Here is a 14803-nt window from a genome sequence, read left to right on the forward strand (position 1 = left end):
ACCACCCTTATGGCAGAAAGTGAAGAGGAACTAAAAAGCCTCTTGATGAAAGTGAAAGAGGAGAGTGAAAAAGTTGGCTTAAAACTCAACATTCAGAAAGCTAATATCATGGCATCTGGTCCCATCACTTCATGGGAAATAGATGGGGAAACAGTGGAAACAGTGTCAGACTTTATTTTGGGGGGCTCCAAAATCACTGCAGATGGTGATTGCAGCCATGAAATTAAAAGACACTTACTCCTTGGAAGAAAAGTTATGACCAACCTAGATAGCATATTCAAAAGCAGAGACATTACTTTGCCAACTAAGGTCCGTCTAGTCAAGGCTATGATTTTTCCTGTGGTCATGTATGGATGTGAGAGTTGGACTGTGAAGAAAGCTGAGTGCCGAAGAATTGATGCTTTTGAACAGTGGTGTTGGAGAAGACTCTTGAGAGTCCCTTGGACTGCAAGGAGATCCAACCAGTCCATTCTAAAGGAGATCAGTTCTGGGTGTTCATTGGAAGGACTGATGCTAAAGCTGAAACTCCAGTACTTTGGCCACCTCATGCGAAGAGTTGACTCATTGGAAAAGACTCTGATGCTGGGAGGGATTGGGGGCAGGAGGAGAAGGGGATGACAGAGGGTGAGATGGCTGGATGGCATCACCGACTCGATGGACGTGGGTTTGGGTGAACTCCGAGAGTTGATGATAGACAGGGAGGCCTGGCGTGCTGCAGTTCATGGGGTCTCAAAGAGTTGGACAGGACTGAGCGACTGAATTGAACTGAACTGAACTGAGCTCCTTTTCAGGGGGAATACCAAAAGATGTGCAGCTGACTGCAGGAACAGAGGGAGAACAACAGAGGGCGCTGCTCCCTTTCGTTGTTGGTTTGATATGAATTCATCTTTCATTTCTGAGAAGCTTTCTCTTTTGCTCAGCCTACAGCATAATCTTGTCGGGGAGTTTGTCTTGCATAACACATGAACCAAGATTTTCTTGAAGATTTGAACAAAAGATCAAGAAACTAGAGGAATAGTTTTTTCAACTTTTATGTATCCCCAAACTCAGCCTCCCACTGCTTCTGAGCCAGCTATGCTCTCTGCTTTGTGCTTAGGACTTGTGATCTTGTTGATAATGCGTGAGTAACATTTATTTAAAATTTCTAAGATGTTCTATTCCTTGGTTTTAGGATGTCATGTAACCTCTGTCAAGCGGGAGATGGTCTTCCTTAGCCAACTTAACAAAGTCTTATTGTGTGTGTGTGTGTATGTTTTAAGGAGGAACCAGTGGAGACCCGGTGACCCAGACAGAAGGCATTGTTACCCTCCCCGAGAAGGCATCTCTGACTCTGAAGTGTACTTACCAGTCCAGCTATTCAGGTTTTCTTCTCTGGTATGTCCAGTACCAAAACAAAGAGCTTGAGCTGCTCCTGAAAAGCTCATTAGGAAACCAGAAGGTGACCAGCCGAGGCTTTGAAGCCACTCATGTCTCGAGTGACAGCTCCTTCCACCTGCAGAAATCCTCCATGCAAACATCAGACTCAGCTGTGTACTACTGCACTCTGAGTGACACAGTGAGAGAGGCTGCAAGGGGAGCTGAACACAAAGGCAAGGGCACAGATGGGGTCAGGCTGTGGGCAGCTCTCCAGAGTTCTATGCTAGAGGCATCGTCAAAGTACTTTCAGCTCTGAAGCTCAGAGCTAAGAACCTTGGAATTCTTGGATTGCCCTACATAGAGAAATCTGGGGCGGGACAGTGTAAAGAGGAACCTAAGTGCTTTTCTCCAGAAATGCTTATTTTCAGCCCATTCACATTCCCCCTAAAGGCACAGAATCTCTTGAAGTGTCATTAACTCTTCAGTGACAGTTCAGTTGATATATGCTGAAATATTTCACAACCTGTTAATGAAAACTCCCAGGAACATTGTTAACGGATGACTGTGTGATCTGGAAGGTAGTCTTTGGTTTTAATAATTCAGACTGGGATTGTATGTCTTGCTGAGATACATCTGCAGACACTCCATCTTCAGTGACTCGGAGCTTTATTCTCTCTTCCCTTGACTTTCATCCCTATGGCTGCTACAGCAATGCTGCTCCCTAAGTAAGCTCCAGGAGGAGAGTTTTCTGACAAGATAATCCTTCTGTCAATGGCCCTGTGGGTCAGAGCAGTCCAGCTGGTAAATTGCAGGCATGTTGTGTATTGTTGGTATTCAAACGGGGTACAGGATATTCTCTTTGCCAATAATAATGTCACCTCAGGGGAAATTTATTCATCAGTCATATTTCTCATATATGGAAAAAGTGTTTATGTACTCTTACAATAAGCTATCTTTGGAGTGGAGTGAGCTTTTCATGTGCTCCAAGAAACTAGGAGAAAGTATCAGCCCCTCCCAAGGCAGGAACATCTCCCCACTCCTGCTCATGAGCAGGAATGCGGAGCCCCTTGGGTCAGCGCTCTGCATCTCTGCTACAATTGGGCACAGAGTTTACCCTCTGCATCTCTGCAAGCTGAACTCCTGTCTGCAACTTCAGGACCAGACTTACTGTAAGGACAGTGGGGGACACAGAAGGAGAAAAAAGATCTATGTTTTATTTCTGGGCAGTCTAGGAGATGTGGCATAAACACTGAATCATTGTCATTTAAAAATTTATAGGCACAACTATAAAAATGCAGAATTTAATAGTTATAATGGTTTTAATATTCCTGGAGGATGTAGTCCTCATCCTTATTTAACAGGGGGGATGTCTGAACACCCACCTGAAGGTAAACACAGATTTCCTCCAAACAATCTAGAGTCTTGCACACTGGATGTTAGACACCTGAGCACTGGGGCTTCAACATCATGATAAACAGGGTCTAGGAAAGGAGAAGGAGATGAAAAAACAAAACTAAATCTGAACAGTGACAGGAAAGTATCCAAGCAGGTTTTATTCCCCAGGTGGTAACTGTGTCAGCTCTCTACTTCCGGTCTGACCCCTCATTCCACGTCTCTGGGTCCAGGCTGGTGGGACTACAGACAGGGCTGAGGATTTTTTTTTTTTTTTTACCTGCTCCTCAATCAACTGAAAGCAGTTTGAGATAGGAATCATGTCTGGTTTCGGTTTCCACGTTGTAGACAACTCTGTAAGTTTCCAGAATGAATGTTGGAGCCCAGGGATTCCTGAACATGCACAAAAGTTTAAGACAACCTCGGTGATCTGCTGAGCCAGAGTCCTGCCAGCATAACTTGACTCAAGACGCTAATTTTAGGGGGAACTTTGGTCCAGGGTATAGGACTCTGTGCTCCCAATGCCGGGGGCCTGGGTTTGATCCTTGGTCAGGGAACTAGACCTCAGAAGCCAAAATTAAGACCCTGCGCAGCCAAATACAAAAACAGAACAGCTCAGCAAACAGCCGTGCATTAAAAAATACCCTAATTTTAGAAAAACAGGTCATTTGACTGTTGAGGAATTCTGTGTCCATTAATAGGTATCATTTGAAGAAGATTTCTCTTGAGTTCAACTGACTTGGTCATTGCCATGTAGAAACATTTATTTTTAGTTGGAAGATAATTGGAAAGCTAAAGGTAAAAGGATGACACTAGAACCCTTCCCAACACCATACACAAAATAAACTCAAAATGGATTAACGACTTGAATGAAGCCCAGAATCCATCAAACTCTTCGAGGAAAACATAGGCAGTACACTCTTTGACATACATCACAGCACGATCCCCTTTGACCCACCTCCTAGAGTATTGGAAATAAAAACAAAAATAAACCAGACTTAATTAAACTAAGGTCACAGCATTGTTTCTGGGTTGACAGCACTGCCCTGAGAGCCCGTGTAAGGCAGCCTCCCAGCTGTCTGCAGCCGCAGCGACCCCATGCCTTAGAATGGTGTATGTCAGCAAACAGCAATGTTTTGACTTCTCACCATAACACAGTCTTACTTTGCATAAGGTAAACCCAATCCTAGAGAAAACAAGCTGTGAAATGACCGCGTTAAATCTTCTTCAGGGTTCACTTCACTAGCCCAGATAACTGCACAGGAAACTAGACAAATGGGCTGACAGACACTGAGCAAACAGTTCTTTCCATAGAGATTCCTGAATCCCTAATAAAGCAAATGAACAGAAGACAGAGGAACACCACGTACACATACCTCTGGAATGCAGAGCGCCTGGCTAACATATTAAGCATCTAAGCTTGACATTCTAAAAAATACTTAGTTGAGTTAAAACAACTATGTGACAAGAAGGGAAACGATAGTGACTGTGTTTCAAGAACCAAGGTACCTAATTAAGGCCACCTGTCCCTCATGAGGCTAAAGGGGTAAGGTTGCCATCATCCAAGGATGGTCCAACTCCCCCCCACCCCCCAAGCCCTGCCTTGCACTTATCTCTCTCTCTTTTTTTGTCAACATTCCTCCTCTCCTGTACAGAGGTCCACAATTTTTAGGTATTTCAGGACCTCCATTTTCCTATTCTGTCTCAATCCCACAATGAGACAGCTGCACTGTTTTTGGTAAATCCTTCATGCACTGGTGCCTGGAAGCTGCCTCCATCAAGTAATCTGGGCAATGTTAGTGCTCCTCTCATCTGTTTTCCTTATCCCTGTGCTCCCTGAGGTTCAAGGTCCAAAAATAGTATTCCAATTGGAAGATCAACTATGCCGTTATCAGTGAAAAAGAAGTCACCTATTTTACTTAGTCATTCCATGATAAATCAGGATAATAACCTTATCACTTAACTACACATTATTTGACACCTACCTTAGATAAAATTTTCTCCACCGCATGTTGACAGAGTCAACATGAATATAGCTCCTTCAGAGAAATGACTTGGGTTGAGGAGGAAGCACTTTCCATACAGAGGGATCCTTCTCTGACCCATGGGAATCGGAGACAGAAGGAAGGAACCTCTGACTATTCCGTCTAGAAATTGTAACTAGGGTTTCTTTCGAAGCTAGAGATACCTGTACCATGCCAAAAATTATGGAAGTAATAATAGAATATTCCCCAAGCACGCTTATGTTTACGACTCTCTTCCTAGGGTCCTGTCCCATTCTCCTGTATGTACCCCGCAAGCTATTATCAGGAGAAATAGGTCAGACCGGACTGTGGTGCAATTTTCACGATCACCACCAGAGGGCGTAGCTTCCTTCAGATGCGGTTCCTCATTGTATTCAGGAGCTGGTTTCACTTGCCTGCTTTGTAGCCACAAGATAGAATATTGTTGCAGTACAGAAAGGGGCTCTCAGTTTCTGAGCGAGGAGCTTCTGTAACATCCAGAGGGAGACTAGATTTATTAGATTTGTGTATTGCAAGGAACAGGATCGTTTTCTTTTGCGAACATGCATTCTGCCACTCACTCAGTTCTTGTCATCTTCTTAATACTTGGTAAGTAGCATTTTATCCTAAATGATTTCTCATTTTCCTATAATAACAGGTAAGTTTTATTTTTCTTCTCTGGCTGAAAACTCCTCCTGTACATTTCTACTATAACAAAGTGATTCTCTTCTAGGAGGGACCAATGGTGACTCAGTGAAACAGACAGAAGGCCCAGTGACTGTCTCAGAGGGGGCTCTCATGACCCTGAACTGCACTTATCAGACTGCTGATCTGGCTCCCTTTCTTTTCTGGTATATCCAGCATCTCAACAAAGCTCCTCAACTCCTCCTGAAGGGCTCGATGTCAGACCCGAAGCCAAAGAGTGAAGGTTTTCAGGCCACCCTTGTTAAGAGTGACAGCTCCTTCCACCTGCAGAAACGGGCAGTGCAAGCATCAGACTCGGCTGTGTACTACTGTGCTCTGAGTGACACAGTGACACAGGGCTGCGGGGGAGCCGAGCACAAACCCAGAGTGCAGATGGGGCTCTGGCTGTGGGCAGCCCTGCAAGGGGGTTGCTGTTTCTGTCTTAGATGTTTTATGCTAGCTGTGTTGTTGTTTATGTGCTAAGTCGTGTCCAACTCTTTTGCGACCCTGTGACTGTAGTGAGCTCTTCTGTCCATGGGATTTCCCAGGCAAGAAGACTGGAGCAGCTTGCCATTTCTTTCCCTGGGAATTACCCCAACCCAGGAATGGTACCCATGTCTCCTGTTTGTCAGGCAGATTCTTTCTTTACCACTGAGCCACCTGGGAAGCCCCTGTTTTATGCCAGAGGCATCGTCAAAGTACTTCCAGCTCTGAAGCTCAGTGCCAAGAAGACTGCAATTCTTGGATTGGTCTACAAAGCGGAATCTGGGAGGAACAGTGTAAAGAGGAATCTAAAAGGCCTTCTCCAGAAATGCCTGTTTTTAGCCCAGTCACATTTCTCCAGATGGCATAGAATTCCTGGAAGTGACATTAACTCTGTTCAATGACAGTTCAGTTGATTTATGCTGAAATATGTCACGACCTGTTGATGGAAACTCCCAGGGCACCTTGTTCATGGATGAATGTATGGCCTTGAAGCTACTGTCTGAGTTTTATAATTCAGACCAAAATCTTGTGTCTTGCTGAGTTTCACCTGCAGATACTCCATCTTTAGTGACTGGGACCTTCACACTCTCTTCCCTTGACTTTTCCAGCTCTTATGGTTGCTCAAGAAATGCTGCTGCTACGAGTCCCATGAAGATGGTTTCCTGAGCAGATGTTCCTTCTGTCAAGGGCCCCGTGGGCCAGAGCAGTCTAGTCAGTGAACCTTTTGTGCATGAGGTGTGTTGCTTCTATGTTGGTGACACCACTCCACCCGCATCTTGTCATCTTGGCAGCTCTCTGCAGAATGCTGGGTCATGATCCCGATCCTGGTCTTGAGGATCTGTGCTGTGAGAAATTCTGGACATCAGCATGACCACGGAACCTGACATATTACTTTATCGCTGTATTGAGGCCTCTGATCCTTTTGAAATGTGTCAAATTCAGTGACCAAGCAAACACTCAGTCTGTTAGTGAAAAGAGGGCACGTGGACTTTTGTTGACCGGGATTCTAAATTCTTGACATGTTCACAATGTTCCCACAGCAGAGGAGCAGAAAACAGAGAAATGTGTGGCGCTCACTGTAACTTGCAATGAATAAAACTCACGGAGAGAAATTCATTCTGGCATTCTGGAGGTCTCTGAACCTCACCCGTCCTTTATCCCCCTTGTATGATTCTGTGGGACTGACAAGTAAAGATGAAGATTTTGCAGAGCCTGAGCCTTCTGTGATTTCAGACACTCTTCTTAAGAAAAAGAAAATGAAGTTGCAGAGTCAAGTTTCTTGGGCCCAGGACACTAAGGAATCCTGAAATATAAGCTGAATTTGCTTCATAGTAAACCCTCTTCATAAATTTTACTCTCCTCTTTAAGATCAAAGCATTATAACCATCTTATTTTGTCCTGATATTGGCAGATTAGAACCCCCCAGGATGCTTTCTGTCCCAGCACTTGATCTGTAATTAATATGAATATTTTCAGCTCTATCACTTTTTAAATAACAGCTTTATAAAGATAATTCACATATCATCACCTTCATGCTTTTAACTGTACAATTGAGTGGTTTTTAGCATGTTCACAGAGTTGTGCAGTCATCAGTACTATAACACCACCCCAGGAAGAAACTTTGTACCCGTTAGCAGTCACTCCCATTCCTCATTACACCCAGACACGGGCATCCACTTCTCTGTTCTCAGTCTCTGTGGATTTGATGGTTCTGGGCGTTTCCTAGAGATAGAATCAGCTCGCTTATGACTGTTTGTACCTGTCTTCTTTACCTAGTGGAGTCTCTCCATGGCGTGTCTCCATATCAGCTCTTCACTACTCCTTATGGTCACTTAATAGGCTGCTCTGTGATACCACCTATTCTCCTGATCCATTCTTCACTTGAAGAATGCTTGTTTTGGAAACACTTTGGTTATTTCCACTTTTTAGCTCTTATAAATAATGCTGGTATGAGCACTCATGTGCAGGAGCTCTATTGCTCTAAGCAAATGTAGTTTCAGTTAAAGGTTCGACTTTTTGTTTTCATATTTGTTTCATTTCACTTTGCTTTTTGGCACCAACATTTCCTTAGGATGTAAAATGAGTAAGTACAAGAGAAAATGCTCTTTAAAATTATGACTTCATGCTTACATGAGATATAATCATTCCAAGCTATACCTGCATTCATTCAGGAAAACTTTTTGAGCACATACTCATATGTGTCAGTCATATGAGTAAGTGTTGAGAATATAGTATACATGACCGAGTCTCCTGCTTTAGGATTGTATTGCTTTAAGACACCACACGTGTCTTAAAATAATGTTTCTTTCACAAATCACTTTATTCACTTACTGAGCTCTGTTTGTCTCCAGTGTGTGACATTGGCAGGTTTATGGGCAATGGGCTAAGCATTTTAAATCCCTCTCCACCTCTTCAGGTGGATACTAGGAAACTTCCAATTTACAAATGATAAAATTGAGGTGTAGAGATGTTTGGTAACTTAATCAAGCTTACATAACCAGTTAGGAGCAGAGCTTGGGTAGGATGTCAATCATTCTGATGCATGACTTTTATTCTTAAAAGCTAATTGATAGAACCACCATGAAATCTGTTTCTTTTTTGTTAAATACCACTGCCTTCTTAGAATTTTATAATTTTTTAAATTTTCATTTGATAAAAAATAAGTTAATGCAGTAATGAAAACTGTACTTTACTCAATGGGCACTCACAGGAGTCTGTATATATTCCTGAACACTGAGGCCAAAAAATTGCAGTCATCATCTTTTATGACTTTGGACATAAAGTTGCTCAGATTCTCTGTGATTGAATAACCTGCTTATTCCAGGGCTTATAGCTGAGCCTCAGTAGCCATATGATAGAGGATATACATACAGGTCTTTGCCATGAAAATGAGGACTATATTTTTCAAATAAAAAAAAACCCTTCATGTGGCAAATATGTCCCCTCATTGGGATTGTAAGACACAGCATTTTCTGTTCTGCTACATTGTGTATCTTATTAAAGCAAATCCTTTTTTTAGACAATTAGTAAATATGGGTCTGGGCTTCCCCGGGGGCTCAGTGGTACAGAATCCGCCTGCCTATGCAGAAGATCTTCTCCAGGATGAGTTCAGTCTCTGGGTGGAGCAGATGCCCTGGAGAAGGATACAGCAACCCACCCCAGTATTCTGGTCTTGGAAATCCCATGGACAGAGGAGCCTGGTGGGTTACAGTTCATGGGGTTGCAAAGAGTTGGACACAACTTAGCAACTAAACAGCAACAATGTGGGCATGATGAGGAAGTTTCGTTGCTTTTTCTAAGCACATTAGCAATATGTGCCAAAGCAAAAACATTCAAAGGCAATTTTCTCTCAATAAAAAAGCCTAAAATCTAGTGTTTGCTTTAGTGGCTTCCCGAATTTCTAGGGTTTTCAAGTGAAAGCTACCTGAGAAAGCTGAGAGGGAGGGTAAAAAGAATGCTGGTCCATCTTCATCTCTAGCATTAAGCAAATTGATTTATCAAGAATTCTCCAGGTCAGAATACTGGAGTGGGTAGTCATTCCCTTCTCCAGGGGACCTTCCCAATCCAGGGATCAAACCCAGGTCTTCCACATTGCAGGCGGATTCTTTACCAGGTGAGCCACCAGGCAAAGCCCTTATGAAGACCAGTAACATTTAAAATTTTGATGACCTTGGTCTTACATGTTCTCATGGATCTATGTCTAGAGCAGTGAGACACAACTCCCAATATTTAAGATGTCAAAGAGTTCTAAGACTATGATGCAAGCAACAGATGTCAATGGAGATTGAACTCTGCTGGCAATTCTAACAGGATTTCTATTGCTTTTGATAATGCTTGGCTCCAGATTTGTGTATTTTTAGGGTTTTCCCTATCCTAATTTACACCACAATTAATGGGTGTGGTTTGGAAGAGTTGAGGGTGATTCAGAAATACATGTATTGAGTTTTAACAGGAGTTCTTGTATTTAGGCATTGACTATAATTTTCTGAATTTACTTTTGTTTACACAAATACACAAATGTAAACTGTGATCACATACACATGTATTTCCCCCCTTGCTGCTATTTAACATGGCACACACTTGACAGATTTTGTGATGCAGAGGCAAGGTATGAAATCGTTCACAGACAACAAAATATTTCACAGGTAACTTTTACCAGATTCCATAGGAGGCAGAGACAAAGATTGAAGCAAAAAATTCAGCCTTTCTGTTAAAGTACAAACCCATTGTTCCTTTTGATTCTCTGATCCAAAGGAGAATGAACTGAACATGATTCCATTTTGCCACTGTTTATTTCTAGTCTGAGAGTGTCCTAATTCGACAAACTGATGTGCAGAAGTCTAGCATTTCCCTCCTATAAAGGAAGCGTGTGACACGACACAGACAAACTGCCCTCCAGCTGCTGACTGTTTCCTGCATGGGGCAGGAGCATCCCACAGCCCAGGAGCTCTGCCTGGACCTCTTGAGCACAGGGTGCAGAATTCAGATCTGGACCTGAAATGAAGCAGAGGACGCGTCACTGCAGGGAGGAGCTGCCCATGTGCTGGTCGCCAGTGTGCCGAGGGCGGGCAGAGCCTCTGTCTGTCTTGGTGACGGTGGCCACACACAGGATTCATGCCCCTCTCTCAGAGCCAAGGTTGTGGGGAGGGGCAGAGCATTGTTACCTGATGCATCTTGAAAGTCAGGAATAAGGGGCAATGGAATCGGGGCATTAGGTCCTAAGCCACTTCATCCCCTATACCATCATGCTTGTAAGTAAAGGCTCTTTCCTCCAGGATCCAGCATGACCCAGAAAGTAACTCAAGTCCAGTCTGCAATTTCTATGGTGGAGAAGGAGGCTGCAACCTTGGACTGTGCATATGAAGCTAGTAGTTATGGCTATTATTTAAAAATCAGACATCACATTGAAAACTGGATTTCTAGCTTCTCTCTAAAAATATCTAAGAGCACAACATCCTCTGGGGTAGAGGTCAAAAGTTGTGTTTGATTGCATAATGCCTTTGATATAGACTCATTTTATGTTTAAAATCTATGCAGATTTACCATTCACAACTTGCATAGCCCCAAAATTAAATTTTAAATTATTAGTCATAATGTAGAAGCTGATCCACAAAGCAAACAAATCTGAATTAACATCTCATGGAAACATACCTGTTTTTTTGCCCTGTGAATTTTATCATCACAGCATGGATCCCAGCTGAGAAATTTCAGTATAGTTTGTTCATTAATTCTTAGTTTTCTGGTCAGCATTGGGGAAACATTAGTTGGCAAGACAGATGTGATGTCTGCTTTGGTGGAGCTCATGTCCCAGGGGGCTGTATGGTCTCCAGTACAGGATGGGAGGCAGAAAGGGCCTCACAGCACAGACTGTGTGACCTTAAGCAGGTCGTTCACTCTGACTTTCTGCTTCCTCATCTGTAAAGTGTGAAGGTTAGTCATGAAGCTGCTGTTGAGTTAGTGTGAGTTGCTCAGTCGTGTGCAACTCTTTTGCGACCCTGTGGACTGTAGGCTGCCAGGCTCCTCTGTCCATGGCATTCCCCAGGCAGGATGACTCGAGTGGATTGCCATTTTTTCCTCCGGGGGATCTTCCCGACCCAGGGACTGAACCTAGGTGTCCGGTATTGCAGACAGATATTTTTTCCATCTGAGCCACCAGGGAAGTCCTTTCCAAAACTTTACTCACCTCACAGGACCACTTAGTTCACTATCCTTTTTGAGTTCCTAACACCCTCCCTTACTTAAGAAAGGACTATTAGATGTAGAAGTTATCAAGGAGATGCTCACATTGCTTCACAGTGTAATAAGAAGCCACAGGCGCAGGAAGAGAGTAGAGTGACATGGGAAGCCTCCTGCCATTAACACATCAGAAACACTGTTCTGCATCGCTGGACGGGAGAGGGAGGAAGAAAAGAGACAGGCATGCAGGCAGGAGGGGAGGACAGGCCCAGACTTTGTTCTTTCATCCCGAACACTTTGGTATACATTTGATATCATCCTTAATAAAAGGATGAAATGAAATTAGCTGGATTCAAACCCTGTCATCTGCATCACAGCGTGACTTTTGAGGCACTCCTTAGCCTCTCTGTGCTTCAGTTTCTTAATATGTAAAATGGCTATAATAGAACCTACTTCATGGACTTAAGAATAAAAATCATCTCTATATCTCTATCTGTTTAAAATCATTATAAAATTAAATTATATATAAACACACCTGCCTGTGTGTTTTATAAAAATAAAATTTTAAGCACAGGTACATATTAGGCATCTTGATACAGCAAGGATCACTCACTGATGACCATTATTAATATAAAAGGCAGAGTTTGTTCCAGTACCTACATCAGATTTTCATTCATATCATTTTTTTTAACACTAAGTTTCTCCTTATTTTTCAAGAAAGGAACCAAAGCGCAGTGAAAAGCCAGGGCCATGTTGGCGCTGCTAGGAATGTCGCCTACAGGGTTTGGTAGCCCTGTGGTCAATGTTCCCATCTCAGCAGCCCCTCCAGACAAGCCTCCGGTCCTGACAGAAAAGAGCAGGTGACTTATGTTCAACATAAAAGTGCCCTTCTCAGGGCCAGGCAGGGATACTTTAATTCCCCCGACTATATAACTGAAGGTGTATTTTCCCGTAATTGTTAACAGATCAATGGAAAAATGCTCTAAGACATGATTAATATTCACAGCAGCCTTCAAACTGATTTGCTTTCAGCCTTGTACACAGTTAATGAACATTCAGCAAAGTTCCACATGTCAAGATAAAAGATAATGAAGAAATGGCATTTTTCACCTAAAAAAAATACTGCTATTGGATAACTTGTGAGATACAAAATCTCTGTAAGTTAAGGAAATATTTTTCCTGTTATTATTTTAAGAGTATATACACATTTTTTTCAATATATCTGAAACTTGATTGATTGATGAATTAATTTTCCCGGAGATGATATGATCATTGGCAAAGAGGATATTCTCATCCTGTACCCAGTTTGAAGGCAGACTGCCGTTGGAGTAGAGTGAGTTTTTCACGTGCTCCAAGAAACTAGGAGACAGTGTCAGCCCCTCCCAAGGCAGGAACCTCTCCCCACTCCTCTGCTCATGAGCAGGAATGTGGAGCCCCTTGGGTCAGCGCTCTGTGTCTCTGCTACAACTGGGCCCATTGCACACAGTTTACCCTGCGCATCTCTGCAGGCTGAACTCCTGTCTGCAACTTCGGGACCAGACTTTCTGTAAAGACAGTGGGGGACACTGAAGGAGAAAAGAGATATATGTTTTATTTCTGGGCAGTCTAGGAGATGTGGCATAAACACTGAATCATTGTCATTTAAAAATTTATAGGCACAACTATAAAAATGCAGAATTTAATAGTTATAATGGTTTTAATATTCCTGGAGGATGTAGTCCCCATCCTTATTTAACCGGGGGGATGTCTGAACACCCACCTGAAGGTAAACACCTATTTCCTCCAAACAACCTAGAGTCTTGCACACTGGGTGCTGGACACCTGAGCACTGGGGCTTCAACATCGTGATAAACAGGGTCTAGGAAGGGAGAGGGAGATGAAAAAACAAAACAAAAGCTGATCAGTGACAGGAAAGTATCCAAGCAGGTTTTATTCCCCGGGTGGTAACTGTGTCAGCTCTCTACTTCCGGTCTGACCCCTCTTTCCACATCTCTGGGTCCAGGTTGGTGGGACTACAGACAGGGCAGAGGAGTTTTTTTTTTTTTTTTTTTTTTTTTTACCTGCTCCTCAGTCAACTGAAAGCAGTTTGAGACAGGAATCATATCTGCTTTTGGTTTCCACGTTGTAGACAACTCTGTAAGTTTGCAGAATAAATGCTGGAGCCTAGCGGTTCCTGCAGATGCACAACAGTTTAAGAGTACCTCGGTGATCCGCTGAGCCAGAGAGTCCTGCCAGCACGGTAACTTGACTCAAGACCCTAACTGTAGGGGGATCTTTGGTCCAATAGCCGTTGTGTTTCAAGAACCAAGGTACCTAATTAAGGCCACCTGTCCCTCATGAGGCGAAAGGGGTAAGGTTGCCGTCATCCAAGGATGTCCAACTCCCCCCGCCCCCACTCTCCCCCCACAAGCCCTGCCTTGCGCTTCTCTCTTTCTCTCTCTCTCTCTCTTTGTTTGTCAACATTCCTCCTCTGGTACAGAGGTCCACAATTTTTAGGTATTTTAGAATCTCCATTCTATTCTGTCTGAATCCCACAATGAGACAGCTGCACTATTTTTGGTAAATCCCTCGTGCACTGGTGCCTGGAAGCTGCCTCTGTGAAATAAGCTGGGCAATGTGAGTGCTCCTCTCATCTGTTTTCCTTATCTCTGTGCTCCCTGAGGTTCAAGGTCCAAAAATAGTTTTCCAATTGGAAGATCAACTATACCGTTATCAGTGAAAAAGAAGTCACATATTATATTTTTATTGTGTTTTACAAATCTGTCATTCCATGATAAATCAGGATAATAACCTTATCATTTAATTACAAATTATTTGACACCTGCCTTAGATAAAATTTTCTCCACGACATGTTGGCAGAGTCAACATGATATAACTGCTTCAGAGAAATGACTTGGGGAGAGGAGGGAGCACTTTCCATACAGAGGGATCCTTCTCTGACCCACGGGAATCTTGGAGGCATATGCAAGGAAGAAACCTCTGACTATTCCATCTAGAAATTGTAACTGGGGTTTCTTGCGAGGCTAGAGATACCTGTACCATGCAAAAAATTATGGAAGTAGTAATAGAATATTCCCTAACCACGCTTATGTTTAGGACTCTCTTCTTAGGGTCCTGTCCCATTCTCCTGTATGTACCCCACAAGCTATCAGGAGAAAAAGGTCAGACCGGACTGTGGTGCAATTTTCACGATCACCACCAGAGGG

At 43.1% G+C, this 14803-nt stretch overlaps 1 gene segment (V, D, J or C); it reads left to right on the forward strand.

Moving 5' to 3' along the window:
• Nucleotides 1-5314: 5314 nt before the first annotated feature.
• LOC120853389 lies at nt 5315-5928 on the forward strand. The segment is given in 2 exon segments: nt 5315-5360; nt 5485-5928. Coding segments are annotated over 2 exon segments (480 nt in total).
• Nucleotides 5929-14803: the final 8875 nt, after the last annotated feature.

This window comes from Oryx dammah, unplaced genomic scaffold (genome assembly GCF_014754425.2).
Source record: "Oryx dammah isolate SB20612 unplaced genomic scaffold, SCBI_Odam_1.1 HiC_scaffold_26, whole genome shotgun sequence".
Lineage (NCBI taxonomy): Eukaryota > Metazoa > Chordata > Mammalia > Artiodactyla > Bovidae > Oryx > Oryx dammah.